General features: G+C 44.7%; 1 protein-coding gene across 1 annotated transcript in view; it reads left to right on the top strand.

The window, feature by feature from the left end:
* Positions 1–25,242, top strand: part of themis2 (thymocyte selection associated family member 2) — a 106,499-nt gene that overhangs the window by 6,933 nt on the left and 74,324 nt on the right. Inside the window, exon 2 of the mRNA XM_070899974.1 lies at positions 493–640. Within this exon, the coding sequence (XP_070756075.1) occupies positions 493–640 (148 nt within the window). The remainder of the gene's footprint in view (positions 1–492; positions 641–25,242) is intronic.

The following is a 25,242-nucleotide window of genomic DNA, read 5'->3' as shown; positions in this document are numbered from 1 at the left end:
TTTCCAGCATCTGCAGTATTTTGCCTTCATTTGTGATAGTTGGGTGAGGGTAGGATTCGACTTCAACGTGATTCCCCAGTACTAATAGTGAGCTGACACTCACAGTGTCGGGTCACACATGTCGAAGAACCATATAGGCGAATTATCGGGGTTGGGATTGGGCGTCTTGGGGACATCTACATCTGTGCTTCTATACCCCAGCCTTCAAAAGAGGAAAGGAAAAATACTTGGGGAGTGGGGACCTGTCACTTCCAATTATAATACTTACAAAGTTCTCTGTGCTATCATTTTGCAAGTAATTTTAGTAAGTTGAAACAAGCTGAATGTTAGTTCCCTTTTGGTTATTGGCACCCTGCCAGATTCATTGTCATTTCAGTGGTTTATGGTCAGAAGTATTTTTTTTCTCTTTCTCTGAAACTATAGTTGCAGCAACGGAGTTCCTAGTACATCGTCTCACTGAAGCCTGAGGTACATGGTTTTGTTTGCGGGAAGCAAGTAGTTCAAACAACTAGGGTGGGTACAATGGCAGACTTTTACCATTCAGATTCGGAAATCACCTCATTACAAGACTACACTTGTTCATTGGATCTTTCCACTCTTCCCAGAATTCTGGAGATCCATTCCGGAGTTTATTTCCAAGGTACGTCAGCCCAGGAGCTTCCTCCTACTTACAACTTTTAAGATCGGTCCTACTTGTGTATTTCCTTCTGCCTATTAGAGCTCACTTATTATTAGCCCTTGCTACATTCTGTTCTCTTCTATATGTTACTTTCCTCAGATGTAAAGTCCTTAAGGACAACGTACTGCTCGGTTTAATATAAAAAAGGATTTGGATCAATATTCATTAAAAAAGGTGGAAAGAAAAGCTGCACATTTCCAAATAAAAAGCAGAAACTGCTGGAAATATGTAGCAGGGTCAGGGTGCGGGTCAGGGAAAGAGGAAAGATAGCTTCGCGCTTTTTTCTCATGTGGCTCGCTGTCAAAATCTTTTTTGCCTCGTAATACTCCTGTGAAACACCTTGGGATGTTTCACTACGTTAAAGGTGCTATATAAATACAATAATTATTGTTGTTGTGTTGATAATCAACCACCCCCCCCCCCCAGTTTAGGATGTTGAGAAGTGATGACAGTACAAGGCTAATCACAGAATCATACAGCACTGAAGGAGACCATTCAGCCCATCATGCCTGTGCCAGCTCTTTGAAAGAGTTATCCAAGTAGTCCCACTCCTGAACTCTTTCCCCACAGCTCTGCAGATTTATCCTTTTCAAGTAATCTTTTATAAAAATTACTCAAATCAGAAACCACTCCATTATTAAAAAAATAAATGTTTAATTTCAAGTTTTCATTCAATGAGCTAAAGAGTTAAACTTTGTTTTGATGCAAGAATTACTCCCATCAGGCTTACACTAAGTCTGCTCTGCATTGGGGTAATACACAAAGACCGTGTGACTATTGATGCAGAAACAGGCTTCCAATCCCAATTTTGTAATCAGAGCTAAAAAGAAACTGAAAATCCAGTCACTATATGAAAGAAATAGAGGGGATAATATTCTGGCACTGAGGATGAGTCCCCCATACTCTCAGGACCCAATTTCCCTTTTTAGAAAATGAACTGACTGTTAAAAAGCCACTGTGCACTGAAGTTAAGTGGAGGCTATGATCTGGGTCACAAAGTAATGTGACATTTCAACAGTCAATGGGCCTAATGCATAAAGTACAAGCAACAAAAACTCCACGGCAAAAACACTAGTGTAGCGATTTATTTTACGTGTTTCTATGTATTTCTACACTGTATATTAGTTATAACAAGCTGAAATGAAGTTAATTCCCGAGAGGTTTCAGCATGCTCTTACTAAACATCGACTTTTTCTTGACAGAATATGTAGCACATTAACCAGAACACAATTTTAAATTCTTCTTTAATTTTGTCTTGCCGCTTGTTTCTTTCTGCATTATTAGTCCAGGCCTCTGGATTACTAGATAGTAAAATAGCCAGTGCACTACCGTACCCTACCCAGATCAATATAACCTCAAGCTTTGAAACTTAACCCTGATAGTGTGAATGTAGTCAAGTGTCAAATGTTGCCTGATAAAGCTCCCGTGAAGCGCCTTGGGATGTTTTACTATGTTACCATTGGTGGCCGTTCCTTCAGCTCCAGGACAAAGCAGCCCGCTTGATTGACACTCCATCCATCACCTTAAACATCCACTCCCTCCACCACCGGTGTACCGTGGCTGCGGCGAATGCTTGTGGCAGAGGAGCGGCGCGAGATCATGGTGGAGGAGTGGTGAGAGATCAGCAGCGAGAGATCGTGGTGGAGGTGTGGTGAATGAGGGTGCAGGGCCCAGAAGAGCCGAGGGCCCAGGGGCAGCACGGGCCCAGCCCACACTGCGATATGTGTGCGCACTGGGTCCGTGCAGCAGAGCAGGTCACCAGTCGTCCTGGTTTACCCTTGCCACTGGATAAAGGCCTAGCTTTGACAAGCCCGTGTGGTGGCTGATGTGCAACGGTCACCACACGTTAAAAAAATCCCTGCACAGGCATCTTCCACCCCTGAAGTTCAGGACTGGAATATCGCGTCCTCCATTGAAACATCAGTGAACTCATTCCTTTTGGTATGGAAGCAAGTCATCCTCGTTCAAGAGACCGCCTATGATGATGACTGTGGCTGCAGTGTGTATCATCTACATGCTGCACTGCAGCAACTCGCCAAGGCTTCTTTGGCAGCACCTCCCAAACCCGCAACCTGTACCACCTAGATGGATAAGGGCAGCAAGCACATGGGACCAGCACCACCTCCACGTTCTCCTCCAAGTCACACACCATCCTGATATGGAAGCATATCGGCATTCCTTCATTGTCACTCGGTCAAAATCCTGGAACTCCCTCCCGAACAGCACTGTGGGAGAACCATCACCACACGGACTGCAGTGGTTCATGAAGGTGGTTCACCACCATCTTCTCAAGGGCAATTAGGGATGGGCATAAAAGTTGGCCTTGCCAGCAACGCCCACATCCCATGAACAAATTTTTTTTTTAAAGGCCCTAAGCTCTGGAATTACCTCCCTAATCCTCTCTACCTCGCTTTTCTCCTTTAAAATGCTCCTTCAAACCTATAATATTTGTTTTATAATGCTACTGTGAAGATAACTATGTTTCACTACGTTAAAGGCACTATATAAATACAAGTTTTTGTTGTTAAAGACGCTATATAAATGTAAGTTATTGTTGTTAAAGACTGGAGAAACTTGGGCTTATCCACCTGGATAGGAGGTGGTCCTATCGAGGTATACCAGATGGTTAATGGGATGGAGAAAGTATATTTGGAATATGATTTTAAGAGAGTGTAAGAAAAGGGGACGCAGGCTCAAGCGATTAAAGAGTAAATGTAGAAATTATGTCAGGAAATTCTTTACACAGAGAGTGGTCAACCGATGGAATCGATGTCAGGTAAGACTAGTGGAGGCAAACACCTTGGAATCTTTTAAGAAATAATGTGTAGCAACAGGGATACTTTAGGATCTTTCTGGATGGATGAAGTAAGATGGACCCAATGACTTTCTTCAGCGTGATCTCCTCCAGCTATATGTCCCTGGGTGCACCTTCTGCTCCTCTAAATCCAGCCTACTTCTCATTCCTGACTCCAACATCAGTGGTTGTTCCATCAGCCAATAGCCCATGGGAACTTACTCCCCCAGCATCTTATTACCTCCCTAAGACCTTTATTTTCCATTGTGCTTTTGCTATGCAATTTTTTTTTCCACCCGCCCCCCTTCCCCCCCACAAACATATATCTAGACTTTATTCACCGCCCTGTAAAGCTTTCAGATATGTCTCTTTACAATTTAGAAGTTTTTACCCAGGAAATAAACTTTCAAATTGTTTATTTCTTCAATAAATAAAGAAATGTTTAGTTCCCCCTTTCATTTTTTTTTCAAATGATGCTTTGGAACATCATTAATTTACAAGAACGGATTTGCCTGAAGACAAAAAAACATTCTGGTGTATTCAAGATGAAGCAGACATAACGAGATGTCAATGCTGCCAGATAAGAGGCTAGGAACAGTGAAATTGTTGGTGATCATTAATCTTGCCTCAAATGTAATGGGAATGATAAACCATCAAACATTCATGTCAATATTATTTATTTGGCCTTGGTTTACACTCTGAAAGGCTGCGCTACACAGATTTCATAAATTATTTATATGGGGCCCGAACTTGGTGAAAACTAAGGCCCGCCTAAGTGCTGCCCAAAGGACCACCGAGAGACCTGGCGGCACTTTGCCAGGAAGATTCCTCGAAAAAATATGCCAGTACCGCCCGGCGGCAAATGCGATCCTTACCAAAGTGCTGCCAAGGATTGAGTCGGGCCCGGGGGTGTGGGGTTGGGGGGAGGGAAACAGCTAAAAATAAAAATTTACACACAAAAAGACCCACTGGAGCACCTTCAGGGGACTCCATCCACATAAATCGCTGAAAAAAAAAGCAGTCCTTTCCCCTGCTGCCGCCCGGACCAAAATGGCAGCTCACCGGGTGGGAGGTCACTTACGTGCCTTGCGCGTTAGTAGCCGTCAGCAGACGGTTCCCAGCGGTCCTCCATACGCCACTGATAATCCCTTTTTTCTGAAAGTAAGGGGATAAATACGAATGCATCGGCCCGCATCCAGAGATGGGCGCTCACGTTGTCCGCATACAACTACGCCATCCGCCACAGGCCAGGCACAGAAAACTGTGCTGATGCTCTCAGTAGGCTGCCACTGCCCACCACGGGGGTGGAAATGGCACAGCCCACAGATTTAGTCATGGTAATGGAAGCATTCGAGAGTGAGCAATCACCCGTTACCGCCCGACAGATTAGAACCTGGACGAGCCAGGACCACTTACCGTCCTTAGTAAAAAAACTGTGTGCTTCACGGGAGCTGGTCCAGTGTCCCATTAGAAATGCAGGAAGAAATAAAGCCGTACCAGCGGCGCAAAGATGAAATGTCTATACAGGCAGACTGCCTTCTGTGGGATAACCGGGTAGGGGTACCAAAAAAGAGCAGGGACACTTTCATTAGTGATCTCCACAGTACCCAGCCAGGCATTGTAACGATTAAAGTGATAGTCAGATCCCACGTGTGGTGGCCCGGTATAGATGCGGACTTAGAGTCCTGCATGCACAAATGTGACACATGTTCACAGTTAAACAATGTACCCAGGGAGGCCACTAAGTTTATGGTCTTGGCCCTCCAAACCATGGTCTAGGGTCCATGTCGACTATGCAGGCCCGTTCTTGGGTAAAATGTTCCTAGTGGTTGTAGAAGCATACTTCAAATGGATTGAATGTGAGATAATGTCGGCAAGCACGTCCGCTGCCACCACTGAAAACCTATGGGGCCTTGTTTGCCACGCACGGCCTGCCTGATGTCCTTGTGAGCGACAACGGGCTGTGTTTCACCAGTGCCGAGTTCAAAGAGTTCATGACCCGCAATGGGATCAAACATGTTACATCTGCCCCATTCAAACCAGCATCCAATGGTCAGGCAGAGAGAGCAGTGCAAACAATCAAGCAGAGCTTGAAGCGGGTAACTGAAGGCTCACTGCAGACTCACCTAGCTTAGTTACCGCACGAGACCCCACTTGCTCACTGGGATTCCACCGCAGAACTGCTTATGAAAAGGGCACTTAAGACAAGGCTCTTGTTAGTCCACCCTGATCTACACGAACAGGTAGAGAGCAGGCAGCTTCAACAAAGTACATATCATCATCGCACAAATGTGTCACGCAAAATTGAGATTAATGATCCTGTATTTGTGTTGAACTATGGACAAGGGCCCAAGTGGCTTCCCGGCACTGTCGTGGCCAAAGGAGTAGGCTGTTTCGGGTCAAACTTTCAAATGGACTCATCTACAGGAAACACTTGGACCAAACCAAACTCAGATTCATGGACTATCCAGAGCAACCCACATTAGACCCTACATTTTTTGACCCCCCCAACACACACACACCAGTGGCAACCGACACAGCGGTTGACCATGAAGCAGAACCTATCACCCGCAGTAGCCCAGCAGGACTCACCACGCCAAGCAGCACAGCAAGGCCAGCTGCACAGCAGCCCAGCGACCCAACAAACGACTCACCAAAACCAGTATTTGCACCGAGACAATCAACCAGGGAAAGAAAGGCCCCAGATCGACTCGCCTTGTAAATAGTTACACTATTGACTTTGGGGGGTGGGGGGAGGGGAGTGTTATATGTATGGAAACCTGTAAATACCTTGTTTATCCACAAGAGGGCTCATCTCCTGGAGTCCCAATGGATCCCACAATCCCTTGGGAGCACCTGTACTTAAGGAGGCATCACAGGCTGGAGAGGCAGTCTGGAAACCTGTAATAAAAGATTACGGTCACACTTTACTTTGAGCTCACAGTATCTAATCAGACACTTTATTCATACACAACACATCCCATCCACACCACAGGTACATTGTGGCTGCAGTGTATACTAGCTATAGAATGCAGCGACTCACCAAGTTTAATTCAGCAGCCCCTCCCATCCTCACAACCTCTACCACCGAGGAGAACAGCAGCAACATTATCATTGGGACACCATCACCACCACACCATCCTGACTTGACATATTTTGCTATTCTATTACTGCTGCTGGGTCAAAATACTAGAATTCCCTACCTTAAAACATTTTGGGAGCACCAAGGACTGCAGCACTTCAAGGTGAAGGCCCATCACCACCTTCTCGGCTAACTAGGGATGGGCAGTTAAAAAGGCGGCCTTGCCAATGATGCACACATCTTGAGAACAAATTAAGAAGACTTTGCATTAGTACAGCTGTTTATTGAAGCCCCTACACACAATGAATGACTTTCTGGAGTGCAGTGACTGTTGTTCGAGAGGCAAATATAATGGCCATGAATTTCCTCGGAGTTGCTCCTGCTCCACCACCATAGCTTTGCCAGAAGTACAGCGGAAACTACATTTACGCACATAAATGGATTTCCCACCGAACTTCCAGCAAAGTTATGGCGGCGGAATGAGAACAGCTCAAAGGAATAACTCCTGAGATTCCCAGGCAAACGCATTTTATTTACAGGAGTCTTTGCACGCAGTGAGATAAAAGCAATGTGCATGGGTGTAGACTGTAATCTAATAAATCCTTTTTTGTATTGTACGGAGGATGGTGAATCTCTGTATAAATCCATATCCAAAATAGACGCATAAAGTCTTAGTCAAAAGCCTGAAATCCCGTGATAATGTAAAGTTGATTAACTTGAGATCAGTCAGACCAATCTGTGGCAGGGGCACAGAAGTGACAGTCTCACTGACTTCCAAAATATCTCTTCTCCTGAAGGCAGTGATTTATGCTGGTGGATGCAGGAGCTTTGGCTCGATAAGTCCTCCTTCATGTGTGAGCCCAGAGTGACAGCCGTCTACAGGACCATTATCTGCTGCTCCATATTTATTTCCCCAGCTGTGAATTACCACACCACTAGGCAGAGAAATTTTCTGCTGAACTATAGCACTGTAGTGGAGATCCCCTTTTTCCTCTCCCTAATGTCCTGAGAATTGCAACACATGGGGCACTAGAGAGAGCAAAATCAACTCCAATATGTAATGTGAAAAATCCCCCTTCTCAGAACATGAACAATTACAGGATCAACATATGGTTAATCATTTTATATGATTGGAATGCTAAATATTAAGATTACCCAATGCTTTGCATCATCAGCTGGTTACCATGACTGCAACAAGTTGCTGATTATAATAGCACCTCTTTGGTTATCATAGCAACAGATAATTACATCGGTGACAAACAAGAACATATCTTAGCAACACTTCACATCAACAAAATAGGGAATTATTTGCTAAACAGTTGACTCACCTGAAAACCTAAACAGTTAACTGTCACTGAGTATCTGCTAAACAGTTTGCATATTGCAGTAATTTTGTGGGATGTTGTTTAAGGTTATAGAAGAAACATCTTTTCATGCTTTCAAAAAATTCCAGGTTGAAATTTCTGAAATTCAAGCAAATTTCTAAAGACTAAAAATATCTGAAATCTGTTAATTTGTGGAAGTACAGCATTACAGGGTTAAACAGTGATCCTAAAAAGGGTGAATCCAAAATGGGCCCAGATTTGACGATTGAGAGAAACCTGAATTTTGTTGGCCATTTTGTACAAATACAGGTTTGGATCTTACAGTGGCCTGTTATTTAACTTGCCGTCTGCAATGCCATTTCTAGATCCTCCCAAGTTTTCTGCCATAACATGCTCTGTTTGTATAGTTACCGCCCTGCTGAATGCTTCCTCTTTATCAGGGCACTGATGACTATGATTGGAGTGTTGTTATGTTTCATTTTGTTTTACTGTATACTTGACGATTGAGCAGGCCCAAGGTTTCATGCAGGTTCTATTTTGGACTCTTGTAGCTTTGATTAGTACGTCTCCATTCAAAGTTCTAGACAGCCTTGGAAGAGTGGGTTGTATGAGTCCAATGTCCACTGATGTACTGATAAGTAGCCAGCTGGCAGAGGGGGATATATGAATTCAGTTTGTCTAGTTCAGTGGGAATTTCTGAGCCTAAGTTTTAGAAATCTATAGGATTGATTTTGACTCCCTTCGCCCGACATTAATAAAATGGTACCAATCTCAAAATGAGGGGCTTATGATCGGTTTCCAGCTCAAATTTGAGGCCAAACGGGTACTGATGCATTTTCTTTACCCCGAACACACACGCTAATAATGCCTCTTTCTCAATCATGATGTAGGCCCTCTCAGCCTTAGACAAGCTCCTGGACGCATAGGCGACAGGTTGCAACTTCCCGCAACGTTAACCTGTTGTGATGCACACCCGACTCCATACGACGATGCATCACATGCTAGCACGAGTCTTTTACACGGGTTATACAATGCAAGCAGCTTGTTGGAGCATAAAATGTTTCTGGTTTTCTCAAAAGCAATTACTTGTTTTTTTTCCCATACCCAGTTCTCACCTTTGCGCAATAACACATGTAGGGGCTCTAATAGGGTGCTTAACCCTGGTAGGAAGTTACCAAAATAGTTGAGGAGTCCCAGGAACGACTGCAGCTCCGTGACGTTGTGTGGCCTGGGCGCGTTCCTGATAGACGCCAAGATAGAGGCTGTGGGCCGAATGCCATCCGCCGCGATCTTTCTCCCCAGAATGGGACCAAGTGGATCCGCACCTTCGCCCTGGAAAAGTTTCCAATGCCTGGCTCAAAAAGGGAAGGAAATTTGTTAAGAACCTGGGTACATGAGGCCTCATTGACATGTCATCCCAGTTCCAGCGGATTTTGCCCAGCCAGCTCCTTCCAAGCAGTGTGGGGCCATCGCCCGGGACAATCCAGAGTGGCAGTTCATGCACTGTACCCTCGTAGGTGACCTTGACCATGGCGCTGCCCAGGACAGTGATAAGCTCTTTGGTGTATGTTCTCAGTTTCGTGTGAATGGGGCTCAGGGCTGGTCTGAGTACCTTGTTGCACCACAGTCTCGCAAACATCTTTTTACTCATGATGGATTGGCTAGCGCCAGTGTCCAGTTCCATGGCTACGGGTAAGCCATTCAATTTTACGTTTAGCATTATAGATGGACATTTCATCGAAAATGTGTGCACCCCATGTACTTCAGCATCTGCCTCCTCTCTTTGAGGCTCGAAATTGCTTTGGTCCACCATGGACCGATCTTCCTCTGCCCTGTGGTGGTTAGCAGGTTTTGCAGAGGAAGAATGTTTGCAAGCTCGTTGGAAGTGCCCCATTGTTCCACAGCTCTTGCAAACATTCCCTTTGAAGCAGCATGAATAGGCTAAATGGAAGCTCCACAACGCCAACAAGGTGTGAATTGCCTTGCATTCATCCTTTGTTGGGGACTCAGTCATCTGGGTCACCTGAGGCCTGCTGGCAGTTGCAGACTCATGGGTTCTGCCCTGTACATTTCTGCTTGCAAACACAGTTCCAGTTAATTTATGAACATTGCTAGCACTTGTGTGCTGAGAGATTTATTTGGTGTTATCACTGGTGGACATAAACGCCTGTGCTATCGCAATGGCCTTACTGAGGGTCAGTGTCTCTATAGTCAAAGGTTTTCGTAGGATGGTCTCGTGGCCAATGCCCGGTACAAAAAAGTCTCTGAGCATCTGCTCCAGACATTGTTCTGGAAGTCGCCTTAGCTCGGCGACGTATCTCATCACTTCTTGACCTTCAGATCTCTGGTACGTATAGAACCGATATCTCGCCATCAGCACACTCTCCCTCAGGTTAAGATGCCCCCGAACCAGTGTACACAGCTCCTCATAAGACTTATCTGTGGGTTTCACCGGAGCCAGAAGATTCTTCATGAGGCTGTAGGTCGGTGCCCCGCAGACCGTGAGGAGGACCGCTCTCCTTTTTGCAGCGCTTCCTTCTCCGTTCAACTCGTTTGCTACAAATTACTGGTCTAACTGTTCGACATAGGATTCCATCCTCAACCTCCGAGAACTTCTCCAGGATGCCCACAGTTTGCTGCATCTTTGCGTTGGATTCGTGTACTCGTCGCCAGTTGTTGTGTTCCTAACACAGATGAGACTGCACACAGGGAGGTTAAAGTAACAGTGACCTCTGTCTTTAATAAGCCACTCCAGAGTGAGTAACAGGCCTTAGGAGCCGGCTTATATACAGTGCTCCCAAGGGATGCTGGGATCCCTTGGGATGTCAGGGGATGCGCTCCCTAGTGGCAGAACATGGGAGGGCATGCTTTACAGATGCACAACATAATCGATATTATACTGAAAGAAAATTGAAGTGAATGGTGGATCTACGCAAGGATTTGCCCAATTTCATAGAGGAATACCATAGTTGTGTGTAGTGATTCAGTCAGCACAGAAACGCAAGTCCATATGATGTGGAGAGGTGTTAGAGTGTATAAATCTTATTAATTCTGAGGTATTTTATACAGCAATTCTACATCCCTAGCTTTATTTAAGTGTTGCTTTGTTAGAATGATTTTTGTTTGTAGTTTAATGATAGTCAGCTATCTGAGTCAGAAAGTTATAGGTTCAAGTTCTCCATAAGACTTGACCATTTGTAGTCCAGGCTGGCTCTTCAGGATAGTACTGGGGTAATATGGCATTGTCGGAGGTGCTGTCTTTCAGATGGAATGTTAAACTGAGCACCTCTTCAGGTGAACGTAAAGGATCCCAAGGCACTATTTGAAGAGCAGGGATGTTCAACTAGGGTCCTGCCCACCTCCTACCCACCAATCAACATTAAAAAAAAACGATGTAACTGGTCACTCACCTCACTGCTGTTTTGGAATCTTACTGTGTGCAAATTTCCTGCTGCATTTGTCTACATAACAAGTGACTACAATTCAAAAAGAATTCATTGGCTGGAAGGCATTTTGAGAAGTCATGAAAATGTGCATATTCTTCGGCATACTATTCTGGAGGTCAGACTCTTTAAATAAATAGTGATTTGGGAAATAATAGCCCCTCTCTTCCTCTCTCCATTAAATTACCCTTTAATATTTGATTATGATCTTAGCTACAACAGAGCATTTAGTAGAAACATGACTGTTAGCTGTATTGATTTTTTTTCTGAGGGCTGCCAGTTATAACACAGACCTTATTAAATTCCTAGAGATTGGGAATGAAGCTGGGCTGTTGCTCGTGTGAAACATAAACACAGGCATGGATCTGTTGGGCCGAATGGCCTGTTTCTGTGCTGTACATACTTTGTGATTGCATTTCAGTTTTTGCCAAAACAACTTTACGTATCCCAGATTTGCTCAGGTTAAAACCAAGCAGCTGATTTCTCAGTACTAATGGTCAGGTTTTCCACAAAAGTAATTTGACCTCAGATTATACTTTTACGCAAAGGACGGTAGTCATATTTTGCTGAGCAATGTACATCTTAGTTGGCTAATCATTTTCCCTTCTGCTCATGACCACAGCCACATCTAGGGCTCAATTTTCCCCAATGCCCTTTTTTTGAGTATTGCAAGAGTTAGGCCCGGTTTTCTGGCCCCGACTACTCCCCAAAAAATAACTAGCAAGTTTCCCCGTTCAATTTTTTGAAATTGGCGCTGCGCAGCCTGTCCTTTAGTTTCGGGGGATGGAGCCTAATGTCTGTGCTGAAAAAAAGGAGGCCCCCCCCCACTTCTGCTCATGCGTGGGAAAAAAAGGACGTTTTTGACGCGACACGCTTGCCCAGTACAGCTCCCGGTCTGCATTCGGCCATTTTTTAAAGAGCCAGTTCTGTGAGAGAACTTTAATTCTCATTGGAAAAATCGGAGCTGCACATCAATATGCAACGCGGCTCAAGGACCAAGAATTTCTTGCAGGATGAAGTGGAGGCACTGGTTACTGTAATTGAGACCAGATGGCACGAGCTGGACACCTGCAGAGGTACATAAAAGTTTCACCAAAGGAAATGAGGGAGGGGATGTCGAAGTTAGCTGCTGCAGTAAGGGAACACGCCCAGACCCCGCGCCCATTGACAGAATCAACTGCCACTCCCACTCCAATCCCCAGACCAGCCTCTGAAAAGGCCCAAGCCGGGACTTCCACATTGCCGCCTGCCCCCGCCCCCCCCCCCCCCAACCCCCATCAAGAAGTGCGCATTACCCGAGATGTTCGAAAGAATAAGCTTGGTACCAACCCAAGAAATGCTGCGCCACCGCCTGCGGGCAAGGGTGGAGGCAACAAGACCAAGCGCAGCGGGCGGTCTTAGAATAAGGTGGAGCAGAGATGGGTGCAGCCTTTCTTTGCTGCTGCTGTTGTTGTTATTATTATTATTGTTATTATTATTATTGTTGTTACTGTTCTCAAATTAAAAGTTGTGTGTAAGTTATGTAAATTTACAAGTTTAAAAGTTTTTAAATGATCTTAGAGTTTGTAAGTGATCTTAACTGAAAACTTTAATAAAAATATTGTATCAAACTTTAAAGTTAAGTACAACACGTTTGTATTAAACTTTTGAATAAAATATATTTTAAATTATAACAATCACTTCCATTATTTGTTCCATTATTTGTTCCATTATTAACACAACTTTTTGAAGTAAAAAAGAATCATTTCCATTATTTGTTCCATTAACACAACACAACATTACGGAACAGGTCCAAACAGTAAACTTAGTCCATTTGGAATAGTGCCGCTGAGCCTTCAGGCAGCAAAGCGTTCATGGATGAGCTGCTGGCGCAAGGCTCGAGCAATCGTTAAAGGAGCATGATGGCCTGCCCTCCTCTGCCATTGTGCTCCGGGTTCAGGTACTTGCATGGCTTCCTCGTCCTCCTCCTACTCGTCATCTGCATCTTCCTCATCATCATCAGCCACTCTCACCTCTACCACTAGCTGCTGCTGCCTCATGATGGCTAAGTTATGCAGCATGCAGCACACAACAGTGAACTGACCGACAGTCTTAGGGGAGTATTGCAAGTAGCCTCCGGAATGGTCCAGGCATCGAAAACACTGTTTTAAGATGCCAATGGTCCTCTCTATTATGCTGCGCGTCGCAATGTGCGACATATGTTGTATTCCCAGTCAGCTTCTGTCCAGGTTACACGTAGGGGCGTCATGAGCCAGGTGGCGAGACTGTACCTTTTGTCTCCCAGCAGCCAACTCTGCCCTTCTGGCTGCTGCTGAAATATGGTAGATATAGCACTCTTGTGTAGGATGAACGCATCGTGGGTACTCCCAGGGTATCTTGCATCAACTGACATGATGCGATGCATGTCGTCACACACGCTGCACATTAATGGAGTGGAAGCCTTTTCTGTTCCTGTACATCTCGGAATCCGCCAAAGATGCTCGCAAGGCGATGTGGGTACAATCAATGCAGCCCTGTACCTTTGAGAAGCCAGCAATCCTGGAGAAGCCCACAGCCCTTTCACGCATTACCTGGGCGGTCATGGGGAACTTTATGTAATCATACCTCCGGACATATAGTGCAGCAGTCACCTGCCGAATGCAGATATGTGTTGTATGTTGAGAAATGGTGCACACATCCCCAGTTGTGTCCTGGAATGATCCAAATGCATAGAATGGAAGTGCAGCTGTAACCTTCACTTCAACTGACAAAGCAGTCCTCCTGACGCTTCTAGGTTGCAGGCTTGCTTTTACTAACTCACAGATCTCAGTTACAACTTCTTTGCGGAAACGCAGCCTTCTAACACAGTCTGCATCACTCAGGTGCAGGTATGAACGCCTGTCTCGATATAGCCCCCTGCCCATCATCCTATGTGCTCTGAGGTTCCTCATGCGATGACGTCGAATCAATCGTCTCTTCCGCAGCACCATCAAGCAGAAGGCTTGCATGAGGTATGGCATTGTCAGTATTGCCCCCGTGATTAAATTGTACCTTTGCAAGAAGCTCAAAACAGCAGGGCAAGCTTCTTTGTTCTCTCTCTCCAAGGTCGACACCCTAGTATGGACCACACCCAAGTCTGCGCATGCACAATAGGCATGCTTAGAATGGGAAGCTAGGCATTCAAATGAGGATATTTGGGGCAACAAAGCCCAATGCAATTCTTTAATTTCAGATTTTTTTCAAAGTACCACCCCATCACCGACCGAACGTCTCCTCACCGGGCTCGAGGGTCGGCCGGCAGAATCACTCCCCCGCCCAGACACAGGAGCTCAGCAAACAACCCCCCCCCCCCCCATGGGCTTTTTTTGCCGCTTCTGATAGTGTGTAAGGGTTCTCATCCCTTCAGTTCAGCTTCCACACCCACCACCCGCCCCCCCACCGGGCCTCCTTTGGATGCCAAGCCCGAGCCCCTGTGTCCGGCGAGGGTCCAATTCTGCCGGCCGACGCTCCGACCCTCGAGCCCAGTTTGGAGATGTTCAGTGGTGGCGTGGCACTTTGGAAAAAAATCTAAAATTAAAGAATTGCATTAGACTTCCATTTTCTGCGTTTTAAGTTTGAAAAAATGAAGCTTCATGATGCATATTTAATGTGTTCTTGACTCCCTCCAAAGCTTCGCCTAAAAACAATGGTGTCTTTCTGCGCCGATTTTTTAATGTGCGCTGGTTTTTCTTAAGTGCCCGGAAGGTTTTTTGGGATTGGTCACATACACCATCCTAGGAAAAATGTAAGTTGGCCAAACTTGCATAAATGTGAAAAACTGGCATGGACATCAGGTTACGCCCCCTATCTCACAAAAAAGAACTAAAAAGAGCATTACTAACTGAGTTACGCTGGCGCACAATCTTTGGGGAAACTTACTTATTTAAATTTAGGCCATAAAAAGCGGCACACACCAAAGAAATGGCGCAGATAACTGGAGAAAATTGAGCCTTTAATACTGTTCACACTTCAAGTAGCAGCTGGCAGATAGCAACCAGGAGCATGAGCTCTGGGTGATTTTCCCCTTGAAGAGTCACTACTGTTGCCCTGGCTGAATCAGCTAGCTCAGCACAGATCAGGGATTGAACCAGGAGCTTTCTGGATAAACCCCCGAGCTATTAAGCTACTTGATTCAGGATGGGAGTTGATACTATGAGTAAGGGCTCAATCTGAACCTTTGCCCCTTCTAACCATATTACCCCCCCAACATTGTTGCAAGTATCCTAATGCAATATGTTATCGATATGTTCCCAGGTTTGACCCCTGTCCTGCGCTGAGTCAGATGATCACAGCCAACTCACATTTGGACGTGGTGCTAGGGAACTAGGAAAATCACCCACAAGTTCCTTTTTCTGTGGAGTGGAATGAGACAGCAACTCTTTGATTTATGTGAAACTGATTACTATTTAATTCATTACTAACCCATCCAGAAATTGATCATTGGAATTGGGTGTTTCATTGGGCTGGTCAGCTTTCAAAATTTTCAGCTAGTTAAATGGCAGCATGAGCTTTACTATGCCACATCAGCCCTAAACCACAAAGGTTAAAGCTTAAAATCACTAATTAAAATCATAAACATTTTATTTTGCTTGCCTGCTGTCCTTTTCTCAACCATTCTTTCCTCTGTCCTGTTTTTGAACTTAAATTTTGTGTTTTAGAAACATAGAAACATAGAAAATAGGTGCAGGTGTAGGCCATTCGGCCCTTCGAGCCTGCATCACCATTCAATTAGATCATGGTTGATCATTCCCTCAGTACGCCTTTCCTGCTTTCTCTCCATACCCCTCGATCCCCTTAGCGGTAAGGGCCACATCTAACTCTCTCTTGAATATATCCAATGAACTGGCATCAACAATTCTCTGCGGTAGGGAATTCCATAGGTTAACAACTCTCTGAGTGAAGAAGTTTCTCCTCATCTCAGTCCTAAATGGCCTACCCCCTTATCTTAAGACTGTGTCCCCTGGTTCTGGACTTCCCCAAGATCGGGAAGAATCTATCCGCATCCAACCTGTCCAGTCCCGTCAGAATCTTGTATGTTTCTATGAGATCTCCTCTCATTCTTCTAAACTCGAATGTATAAAGGCCCTACCTAATCTAACCGTATATATTTATTTTACAAATTAGAATGTTGAACTCTTTATTTAGATTAGTTCTTCTTCCTTCTGGCATCCACTGTCCATTTTTGGAGTTGGGCCAATTTCAAAAAAATATATATTTAGTGTGCAAAAACCTGTCGAAATAGGAAGGGCTGCCAACAAACCAAATGTACGTGTTAGCAACCCATGCACGAAGAGCCTGCCCAGATAGATGAAACTGCTCCACAGTTAAACAAAGGTTAAACCCAATGAAGCCAATAAATCCCCTGGACCTGATGGCCTACATCCTAGGGTTTAGAAAGACGTGGCTATAGAAATAGCGGATGCATTGGTTGTCATCTTCCAAAATTCCATAGATTCTAGAATGGTTCCAGCAGATTGGAAGGTAACAAATGTAACCCTGCTATTTAAGAAAGGAGAGAGAACACAGGGAACACTACAGGCCAGTTAGTCTGACATCAGTAGTAGGGAAAATGCTATAATCTATTATTATGGATGTGGTAACAGGACACTTAGAAAATAATAACAGGATTGGGCAGAGTCAACATGGATTTATGAAAGGGGAATCGTGTTTGACAAATCAGAGTTTTTTGAGGTTGTAACTAGCAGAATAGATAAGGGGGAACTTGTGGATGTGGTGTATTTGGATTTTCAGAAGGCATTCGATAAAATGCCACACAAGAGATTATTGAACAAAATTAGGGCTCATGGGGTTGGGGGTAATATACTTGCATGGATTGAGGATTGGTTAACAGACAGAAAACAGAGAGTAGGAATAAACGGGGCATTTTCGGGTTGGCAGGCTGTAACTAGTGGGTGCCGCAAGGATCAGTGCTTGGGCCTCAGCTATTCACAATCTATATCAATGATTTGGATGAGGGAACCAAATGTAATATATCCAAGTTTGCTGATGATACAAAGCTAGGTGGGAATGTAAGTTGTGAGGAGGATGCAAAGAGACTTCAAGAGGATATAGATAGGCTAAGTGAACGGGAAAGAACATGGCAAGTGGAATATAATGTGGAGAAATATGAAGTTATTCATTTTGGTAGGAAAAATAGAAAAGCAGAGTATTTTTTAAATGATGAGAGATTGGGAAATGTTGGTGTGCAGAGGACCTGGGTGTCCTTGTACACGAATCACTGAAAGTTAACATGCAGGTGCAGCAAAGCAATTAAGAAAGCGAATGGTCTGTTGGCCTTTATTACAAGAGGATTTGAGTATAAGAGTAAAGATGTCTTACTGCAATTATATAGGGCCCTGGTGAGACCGCACCTGCAGTGTTGTGTACAGTTTTGGGTTCCTTACCCGAGGAAGGATATACTTGCCAATGAGGGAGTGCAACGAAGGTTCACCAGACTGATTCCTGGGATGGGGGAAATGTCCTATGAGGAGAGATTGAGTAGACTAGGCCTATATTCGCTAGAGTTTAGAAGTCAGTTTCCACATGTCCGCTGACGACACCCAGCTCTACCTCTCCACCACTGCTCTCGACCCCTCCTAAATGGTCTCTAAATTGTCAGACTGCTTATCCGACATCCAGTACTGGATGAGCAGAAATTTTCTCCAATTAAATACTGGGAAGACCGAAGCCATTGTCTTTCGTCCCCGCCACAAACTGCGTTCCCTAACCACTGACTCCATCCCTCTCCCTAGCATCTGTCTAAGGCTGAACCAGAATGTTCGCAACCTAGGCGTTATATTTGACACTGAATTGAGTTTCCGGCCACAAATCCGCGACATAATCAAAACCGCATTTTTCCACCTCCGTAACATTGCCCGCCTCCGACCCTGCCTCAGGAATTCTATTGCTGAAACCCTCATCTATCCCTTTGTTACCTCTAGACTTGACCACTCCAACTCATTCCTGGCTGGCCTCCCACATTCTACATTACGTAAACTTGAGGTCATCCAAAACTCGGCAGCACATGTCCTAACTCGAAACAAGTCACAATCACACATCACCCCTGTGCTTTCTGACCTACATTGGCTCCCGGTTAAGCAATGCCTCGATTTCAAATTCTCATCCTGGTTTACAAATCTCTCCATGGCCTTGCCCCTCCCTATCTCTATAATCTTTTTCAGCCTCACAGCCCCAAAAGATGTCTGCGCTCCTCAAATGTTGCCCCCTTGAGCATCCCTCATTATAACTGCTCAACCATTGGTGGCCATGCCTTCAGCTGTTTGGGCCCTAAACTCTGGAACTTCCTCCCTAAACCTCTCCGCTTCTCTACCTATCTTTCTTCCTTTAATAAGAACATAAGAAATAGGAGCAGGAGTAGGCCATACGGCCCTTCGAGCCTGCTCTGCCATTTAATGCGATCATGGCTGATCCGATCATAGACTCAGGTCCACTTCCCTGCCCGCTCCCCATAACCCCTTATTCCCTTATCGGTTAAGAAACTGTTTATCTCTGTCTTAAATTTATTCAATGTCCCAGCTTCCATAACTCTGAGGCAGCAAATTCCACAGATTCACAACCCTCTGAGAGAAGAAATTCCTCCTCATCTCAGTTTTAAATGGGCGGCCCCTTATTCTAAGATTATGCTCTCTAGTTCTAGTCTCCCCTATCAGTGGAAACATCCTTTCTGAATTCACCTTGTCAAGCCCCCTCATAATCTTATACATTTCGATAAGATCACCTCTCATTCTTCTGAATTCCAATGAGTAGAGGCCCAACCTCCTCAACCTTTCCTCACAAGTCAACCCCCTCATCTTCGGAATCAACCTAGTGAACCTTCTCTGAACTGCCTCCAAAGCAAGTATATCCTTTCGTAAATATGGAAACCAAAACTGTACGCAGTACTCCAGGTGTGGCCTCACCAATACCCTGTATAACTGTAGCAAAACTTCCCTACTTTTATACTCCATCCCGTTTGCAATAAAGGCCAAGATTCCATTGGCCTTCCTGCTCACTTGCTGTACCTGCAAGTGGTCTGCCCAGCGGAGCTGATCAAGTGTGGTCAGTGCTTCAATGCTGGGGATGTTGATGATAAATTGAATAAATTTATCAACATCCACATGCCAGGCACGAGACTCCCAAAGCAAGTGCTCTACTCGGAACTCCTTCACGGCAAACGAACCAAAGGTGGGCAGAGGAAACGGTACAAGGACATCCTCAAAGCTTCCCTGATGAAGTGCATCATCCCCACCAACACATCGGAGTCCCTGGCCAAAGACCGCCCTAAGTCAAGGAAGTGCATCCAGGAGGGCGCTGAGCACCTCGAGTCTCATCGCTGAGAGCATGCAGAAATCAAGTGCAGGCAGCGGAAAGAGCGTGCGGCAAATCTGTCCCACCCTCCATTACCCTCAACGACTATCTGTCCCACCTGTGACAGGGACTGTAACTCTCATATTGGACTGTTCAGCCACCTAAGGACTCATTTTAAGAGTGGAATCAAGTCTTCCTCGATTCCGAGGGACTGCCTATGATGATGATGATGCACCTGCATACTAACCTTTTTTGTTTCATTCACAAGTACCCCAGGTTCCGCTGTACTGCAGCACTTTGCAATTTTTCTCCATTTAAATAATAACTTGCTCTTTGTTTTTTTCTGCCAAAGTGCATAACCTCACACTTTCCAACATTATACTCCATCTGCCAAATTTTTGCCCACTCACTTAGCCTATGTCCTTTTGCAGATTTTGTGAGTCCTCCTCACACATTGCTTTTCCTCCCATCTTTGTATCACCAGCAAACTTGGCTACGTTACACTTCTTCCAAGTCATTAATATAGATTGTAAATAGTTGGGGTCCCAGTACTAATCCCTATAGCACACCACTAGTTACTGATTGCCAATCCGAGAATGAACCATTTATCCCGACTCTCTGTTTTCTGTTAGTTAGCCAATCCTCTATCCATGCTAATATATTACCCCTAACCCCATGAACTTTTATTTTGTGCAGTAACCTTTTGTGGCACCCTGTCAAATGTCTTCTGGAAGTCCAAATATACTAGATCCACTGGTTCCCCTTTATCCACACTGTTCATTACATCCTCAAAGAATTCCAGCAAATTTGTCAAACATGACTTCCCCTTCATGGCCCCAAGCTTCCACATGATTTGCTCCTGATTTTTAGGAGCAACTGGTGTAGAACGGAATATCTTAGAAATCGGAATTCTCATCATTTAGTTTGCTCCAGTTCTAGTCAGTTAGAACAGTTTCACTTTGGAACAGAATTTTTTTTTCAAAAGGGGGCGTGTCCGGCCACTTACGCCTGATTTCAAAGTTTCGTGAGTGAAAACTTACTCCAAACTAACTTAGAATGGAGTAAGTGAAGATTTTTGTATGCTCGAAAAAACCTTGTCTACACTTTAGAAAATCAGGCGCAGGTTACAAATTAGGCGTAGGGAACGAGGTGGGGGGAGGAGGGGGGGAAGGGAAGTCATTAAATTCTACAATCAATCCTTAGTTACACTTATACAAATATTGTACAAATAAATCCAACCTGAATAAAAACTTATAAGCAAAGAAAAGATTAAATAAACCATGTTCCTACCTGTGTGAAATAGCATCAGCCTTCGAGCTGCTGTGCTTCAGGCAGGCCTTTCATGTTGGAGACAGGCAGGGGTGTGGCGTCAGTGTCTCGACGGCAGCGGCAGCAAGCTTCGAGCTGAGCTGCAGTGCTTGAGGCAGGCTTTCATTCTCTTCGTGGCTGGCCGTGAAGAAGCAGCACCGGACGGACCCGAGGCCATTCGGCCATGAGATATCAGCGGCCTCAGTGGCTGGCCGGCAGTCGAAGAATCAACGCAGGACACACGCAACTCATTAAGGTTCTTGAGGCCATTCGGCCACGCTTTAGGGGCGGCGTCAGTGGCTGGCCGGCAGCCAAAGAATCAGCAGCGGATGGACGTGAGGCCATTCGGCCATAGGATATCAGCGGCGTCAGTGGCTGGCCGGCAGCCGAAGAATCAACACCTGACACACGCAGCTCTTTATGGTGCTTGAGGCCATTCGGCCATGCTTTAGGGGCGGCGTCAGTGGCTCAACGGCAGCCGAAGATACAGCAGCAGCCTTCGAGCTGTGAGGGGGACTGAGGCCATTTGGACAGGGAGAGACAGCCACATCGACAGTTTTATATTTAAATTTGCAGAATGGGTGCTGCATTGTCAACACCACGTATTATTGCAAAGTTGAATTGGCACTCTTATTTCTCCAAACACACAGTCCTTAATTTGCATGCACCAATGCAGCACCGGTTCTGCAAGTTTAGCAGTGAAAAGCTGAACTCACTGATTTCAGCAGGTGATTTATTCAGCAGTGCTGCTAAAAGCACTCCCTCACACAAAGAAATATTTAAAAAAATTAAATTACAAGCCTTTGTAGGGGTCCAAGAAACAAATCTTCATTTTTTCTGCAGTATTTAAAAAAATGGCCGAGTGCCAATGTTTGTGTGAGACTGCGCGTGCGCGCACGCTCCAACGCGCACGCGCAGGGTTGCCGGCACCACGAAGGCTAATTTAAATTGTACCCGCCTCCTGCTACTTAGAAAATTGGCGCGAGTGTTAGGCTCCGCCCCCTGTTGTGAAGAGCGCGCCGCGCCAAGCAGACATTGCGCTCCAAGGAGCTCGAGAATATCGGACTTTTTTTTAGGCGCAGTTTTCGGCGCGAAAAACAGGCGCCCAGCTCGGATGAAACTTGGGGCCCATAAATCCATGCTGACTCTGCCTGACCAAATTATGCTTTTCCAAATGTCCTGCTACTGCTTCTTTAATAATTGACGCCAACATTTTCCCAACCACAGATGTTAGGCTAACTGGTCTATAGTGTCCTGCTTTTTGTCTTCCTCCTTTTTTAAATAGGGGCATTACATTTGCAGTTTTCCAATCTAAGAGGCTCCTTATAACCTACCTCTTTAACCTCGCTTTTGGTCATCTGCCGTAATTTCTTCTTATGGGACTCAGTGTCAAATTTATCTATTTTGTCATGTAACTCTGCTGTGAAGCGCCTTGGGACAATTTATTATGTTAAAGGCGCTATATAAATAAAAGTTGTTGTTCTTGTTGAATGAGAGATGATCTCATTGAAACATATAAAATTCTTACAGGGCTTAGCAGGGTAGATGCAGGGAGGATGTTTCCTCTGGCTAAGGAGTCTAGAACCAAGGGGTCACAGTCTCAGAATAAGGGGTCGGCCATTTAGGATTGAGATGAGGAGAATCTTTTTCACTCAGAGGGTAGTGAATCTTTGGAATTCTCTTTGGAATTCTCTACCCCAGAGGGCTGAGGAGGCTCAGTCTTTGAGTATATTCAAGACAGAGATTGATAGATTTTTGGATATGAAAGGAATCAAGGGATATGGGGATGGTGCAGGAGTTGTGTTAGAAGATCAGCCATGATCTCATTGAATGGTGGAGCAGGCTCCAGGGGCCGAATGGCCTACTCCTGCTCCTAATTCTTATGTTCTTATGTATTTTGCAGAATTTAAACTCTCCTACCGATTGATGTCCTTTGACTCACCCAGCAGATGTATTCAGTGAGAATGGAGAACTGTGACTATCCTGATCACTTGATGTCAAATATTTCATTGCATATTTGACAAATTTGGAAGAGATTTTGAGAAACAGTTTCGGTAAAAGGCCCTTCAATAAAGAAACCTTCAAGATGATTAAAAAGGTCACAAATGCACAGATACAGGAAAGCTTCTAGTTTAGAATCTTAGGAAGTAGTTTTAACTTTGGGTGATTTCGATTGACGTCAATGGAAATGAAAATCAGAAGTGATGTACAAGGGGCGGCGGATCCAATATCACCCAAAGTCTAAATGAACCCCTTAGAGCAGGGGTTCTCAACCATTTTGCTTCTGAGGCCCCCCCACTGTGTTACAAAAATTCCATGGATCTCTAACACAACACAAGTATTTTTTCTGTATAAAAATTAGCTATACAATTAAACATATATATTTATTATTCCAAAAGCAAAACACTACAAATGCTGGAAATCAGAAATGAAAGTAGAAAATGCTGGAAATGCCAGTTTCTCTTTCCACAGATGCTGCCGAACATGCTGAGTATTTCCAGCATTTTCTGTTTGTAATTTATATTTATTATTATTTTTGGTTTACTTACTTAATGTGAAACCTGTTGCAGGTGCTGAGTAATAATTCTATCGAGACGTGTGGGAATCTTCAACAAGCATACACGCATGTCATGGTCAATGTTCATCCCGGCTTGGTATTTTGTTTTGTGCTGTCCTCAATACCTGGAGCCCTCGCTGTTCCTGACACCCGGACCCCTCGCTGATGCCCAACACCCGGAGCCCACTCACCGTCCCTGACACCCGGAGCCCACTGACCGGCCCCGAAATGCAAAACCCCTTCTCCGTGTGTCCCCAACATCCAGAACCATCTCTTTCTGTAGGGGCATAGGAACAGGAGTGCCTAGGCCATTCATTCCCTCAAGCCTGTTCCACTATTCAATGAGATCATGGCTGATCTGCAATCTAACTGCATATAGTCGTCTTTGGCCCATGTCCCTTAATACCTTTGGTTAACAGAAAGTTATCAATCTCTGATTTAAAATTAACAATTGATCTAGCATCAATTTCCGTTTGCGGAAGAGAGTTCCAAACTTCTACCACCTTTTGTGTGTAGAAGTGTTTCCTAATTTCACGCCTGAGAGATCTGGCTCTAATTTTTAGACTATCCCTCCGAGTCCTAGAATCCCTGACCAATGGAAATAGTTTCTCCCTAGCTATTTATTTATCCCCTTAATATCTTGAAAACTTTGATCAGATCATCCCTTAACCGTCTAAATTCTAGGGAATACAACCCTAATTTGTGTAATCACTCCTCGTAACTTAACCCCTTAAGTCCAGGTATTATCCTGGTAAACCTACCAAGGCCAATATATCCTTCTGAAGGTGTGGTGCTCAGAATTGCTCACAGTACTCCAGGTGTGGTCTAACCAGGGTTTTGTATAGCTGCAGCATAACTTCTACCCCCTTCTAGTCCTCTACATATAAAAGCCAACATTCCATTAGCCTTTACGATTATTCTCCGTACCTGTTCAGGACATTTTAATGATCTATGTACCTGGACCGCCAAGTCTCTTTGGACCTCCACTGTTTTTACCCTTTCACCATGTAGAAAGTACCCTGTTCTATCCTTTTTAGGTCCAAAGCGAATGACCTCACATTTGCCTACAATGGTATCCATTTGCCATAGTTTTGCCCATTCACTTAATCTGTCGATATCCCTTTGTAATTTAATGCTTCCACCTACACTGCCTGCAATGCCACCTATTTTTGTGCCATCGGCAAATTTGGATATATCACTTTCTATGCCATCATCTAGGTCGTTTATAAATATTGTGACTAGTTGAGGCCCAACACAGATCCCTGCGGGACACCACTAATCACCTCCTGCCAATTTGAGTACCTACCCATTATCCCTGTCTCCTGCTGCTCAGCCAATTTACTATCCGGGTCAATAATTTCCCCTAAATTTCGTGGGCTTCTACCTTAGTTAACAGTCTCTTATGTGGGACTTTATTAAATGCCATCTGGATGTCCATATCACATCCATAGACATTCCCCTGTCCACTATTTTAGTCACCGCCTCAAAACATTCAATCAGATTTGTCAGGCATGACCTACCCTTCACAAATCCATGCTGGCTCTCTGATCAACTGAAACTTTCCAATCTAAAGGAACAGTACCTGAACTGAGAGAACTTTGGAAGATTATAGTTAGGGCATCTGCAATGTGCTCACCTACTTCCTTTGATGGAAACCATCTGGTCCTGGGGGTTTGTCACTCTTTAGAGCCATTATTTTCTTCGTTACTGCTATTTTGCTTACATTCAT

The sequence above is a fragment of the Pristiophorus japonicus genome, chromosome 14, assembly GCF_044704955.1.
Source record: "Pristiophorus japonicus isolate sPriJap1 chromosome 14, sPriJap1.hap1, whole genome shotgun sequence".
NCBI lineage: Eukaryota > Metazoa > Chordata > Chondrichthyes > Pristiophoridae > Pristiophorus > Pristiophorus japonicus.
Note: the sequence above shows the minus strand (reverse complement) of the source record. Positions and strands in the feature narration are given on the sequence as shown.